General features: G+C 43.3%; 1 protein-coding gene across 1 annotated transcript; it reads left to right on the forward strand.

The window, feature by feature from the left end:
* The first annotated feature begins 868 nt into the window (after positions 1 to 868).
* Positions 869 to 1,810, forward strand: LOC105729797 (olfactory receptor 10G3). Its single transcript, XM_012470716.2, has one exon. The coding sequence runs from the start codon at positions 869 to 871 to the stop codon at positions 1,808 to 1,810; it is 942 nt and encodes a 313-aa protein (XP_012326139.2).
* Positions 1,811 to 3,212: the final 1,402 nt, after the last annotated feature.

Consider the following 3,212-nt stretch of genomic DNA (forward strand, 5'->3'; position numbering starts at 1 on the left):
ATACAGAAATGGGTTTCTGCATTTCCTTTCTGCATATTCCTCATTCTATATGTTTATGTCCTGGCAGAGATAAGAGTTAGCCATTGGCCTCTGGAAGATTCTGAGCTGGCAGAGAACCTAATGAAACAAATACCTTTTCTCACATAGGCCGTGTTTCCAGGAAATTGTGGCCTGTACTAATACAACAGTCAATGATTATTTTCCAAAGGTTGTTGGAAAAAGTGCTCTGGGTACAGATCCCTAGATGCAAACTTTTTCATAAATGTTCAGGGAGTAAATAGTTTATCTTTTCCACTCATCTCTGTCATAGTAGCTCCAAAACAGTTGCAGACAGTATGTAGGTAAATGAACAAGGCTGTGTTCCAATAGCATCTTGTTTACAAAATACCTGCCAGAGAACATTGTCTCCCTACTTGTCATCTGTCCACATAAGAAAGAAACTTCTGCTGGGTGCAGTGGCTCACGCCTGTAATCCCAGCACTTTGGGAGGCTGAGGTGGGTGGATCACCTGAGGTCAGGAGTTCGAGACCAGCCTGACCAACATGGAGACACCCCATCTCTACTAAAAGTACAAAATTAGCCAGGCATGGTGGCACATGCCTATTATCCTAGCTACTCGGGAGGCTGAGGCAGGAGAATCACTTGAACCCGGGAGGCGGAGGTTTCAGTGAGCCAAGATTGTGCCATTGCACTCCAGCCTGGGCAACAAGAACGAAACTTCATCTCAAAAAAAAAAAAAAGAAAGAAAGAAACTTCTCTGTCCTTGCCCCTAGTTTTTACAGTCTCTTTTTCTAGTTCTCCCTCGCTTGCTTCTCACCTCTGTGTTAATTCTTGTTTTGTCCATTCTCCAGGTAAAAGTGTCTGGGAGATGGAAAGGGTCAACAACACGCTGTTGACTGCATTTATCCTGACAGGAATTCCTTATCCACTCAGGCTAAGGACATTCTTTTTTGTGTTCTTTTTACTAATCTACATCCTGACTCAGCTGAGAAACATGCTTATTTTAATCACTATCTGGGCAGAACCGAGGCTCCATGCCCGCCCCATGTACATCTTTCTTGGTGTTCTCTCGGTCATTGACATGGGCATCTCCTCTGTCATCGTCCCTCGCCTCATAATGAACTTCACTTTAGGCATCAAACCCATCCCATTTGGTGGCTGTGTTGCTCAACTCTATTTCTATCACTTTCTGGGCAGCACTCAGTGCTTCCTCTACACCCTGATGGCCTATGACAGGTACCTGGCAATATGTCAGCCTCTGCACTACCCTATGCTCATGACTGCTAAGCTGAGTGCCTTGCTTGCAGTCGGAGCCTGGGTAGCAGGATCCATCCATGGGGCTCTCCAGGCCATCCTAACCTTCCACCTGCCCTACTGTGGGCCCAATCACGTGGATTACTTCTTCTGTGACATTCCTGCAGTGTTGAGACTGGCCTGTGCTGACACGACAGTCAACAAGCTGGTGACATTTGTGGACATTGGGGTGATAGTTGCCAGTTGCTTCTCCCTGATCCTCCTCTCCTACATACAAATCATTCAGGCCATCTTGAGAATCCGTACAGCTGAAGGGTGGCGCCGGGCTTTTTCAACCTGTGGAGCCCATGTAACCGTGGTCACTGTGTACTATGTACCCTGTGCCTTCATCTACCTGAGGCCTGAAACCAACAGCCCCCTGCATGGGGCAGCTGCCCTATTCCCCACGGCCATCACTCCTTTCCTCAACCCCCTTATCTACACTCTACGGAACCAAGAGGTGAAGCTGGCCCTGAAGAGAATGCTCAGAGGCCCAAGAACTAAGAGTGAGGTTTGAAAGTGTCTTTCTCCCACGAGGAAAGCTGCCACATTTAGAATTTATTATAATGTTTAGACTTCGGTGACATTTTTTTCTTCTTGCTTTTTCTCTTTTATAGAGCCATATCATATCAATGAAAAATCAAACACAGTTTAAGGTAAAATATTAACTTTCTAACAGTACTTTAGTATCCTCTCAAGATAGCGCAAGATACGGCTACAAGAGTAGAGAATGAGACCAAATTCTCACAAACTAAACCACATTAAACAATCCAGAAGAAAGACTGCAATAATATGTTTTCTAATGTCTCAGTAATAAATTCCCCCACACCAAAACATAAGTTCAATATGATATTTCCCACTGAAAGAAAAGAGGGCCGTTGATCAGGGCACTGGGATAATTTATTCAAGACAGTATTTCATAGCAATTTAGATTTGTGAGGTTGACAATGTTTCACTGAGTTGGCCAAGACCTAACAAATATGGACAACTTTGGTGCAAATATCTCTGGTTTCAACTTCTTCACACCTCCAATCTCATTCTGTTACACTTCTGCTTTCTAAATGGGATGGTTGCTTTGTCCATGTGATGAAATCATGTTATCTATATGCAAAGTCTCTTGGAGATGGTAGACAGTCAAGTTTGATCACGTGAATGTTCAAGCTTGGGGCTTAACCTGAAGGACTCACATATTTCCTAATTTATGTAGGAGACAGAAAATTAACCATTCTCCCTTGGATAAAAACTGACCCACATAATTTCTTGATATTTTGTCCAGAGAACAGACGATACTCTAAGTATCAACTTCCTCAAACTAGAATATTATTTTTAAAATATCTTTTTTTTTTACAGTGAATATGTATTTTATTCAGTCATTTGGCTTACAACTGGCACTCTGGGAATTCAAAATTAACATACTTGCCCATGAGCTTCTTATAGACACCAGAAGTTTCAACCTTGTGTTCCACATTGTTCTGCTATACTTTGTCCAAATGAACCTTTATGAACCAGCTGCCATCCAGATTCACATGGATTCTCTTGCCCATAATTTTGCTTGGGAAAACCAAGTCCTCAAGGATTGCATCGTGCACAGCTGTCAGAGTACGGCTCCTGGGATGCTTTTGCATATTTTTTTTTAACCTGTAAGAAATTCACTTTATTTATTTTTTCTTTTGTTTTTTGGAGACAGAGTCTCACTCTATCCCCCAGGCTAGAGTGCAGTGGTGTAATCTCAGCTCACCGCAACCTTCACCTCTTGGGTTCAAGTGATTCTCCTGCCTCAGCCTCCCAAGCAGCTGGGATTATAGGCATGCACCACCATGCCCACCTAATTTTTGTATTTTTAGTAGAGATGGGGTTTTACTATGTTGCCAGGCTGGTCTTGAACTCTGGGATTACACCTGCGAGCCACCGTGCCCAGC

The sequence above is a fragment of the Aotus nancymaae genome, unplaced genomic scaffold (assembly GCF_030222135.1).
Source record: "Aotus nancymaae isolate 86718 unplaced genomic scaffold, 86718_ANA_hifiasm-v0.15.2.pri h1tg000011l, whole genome shotgun sequence".
NCBI lineage: Eukaryota > Metazoa > Chordata > Mammalia > Primates > Aotidae > Aotus > Aotus nancymaae.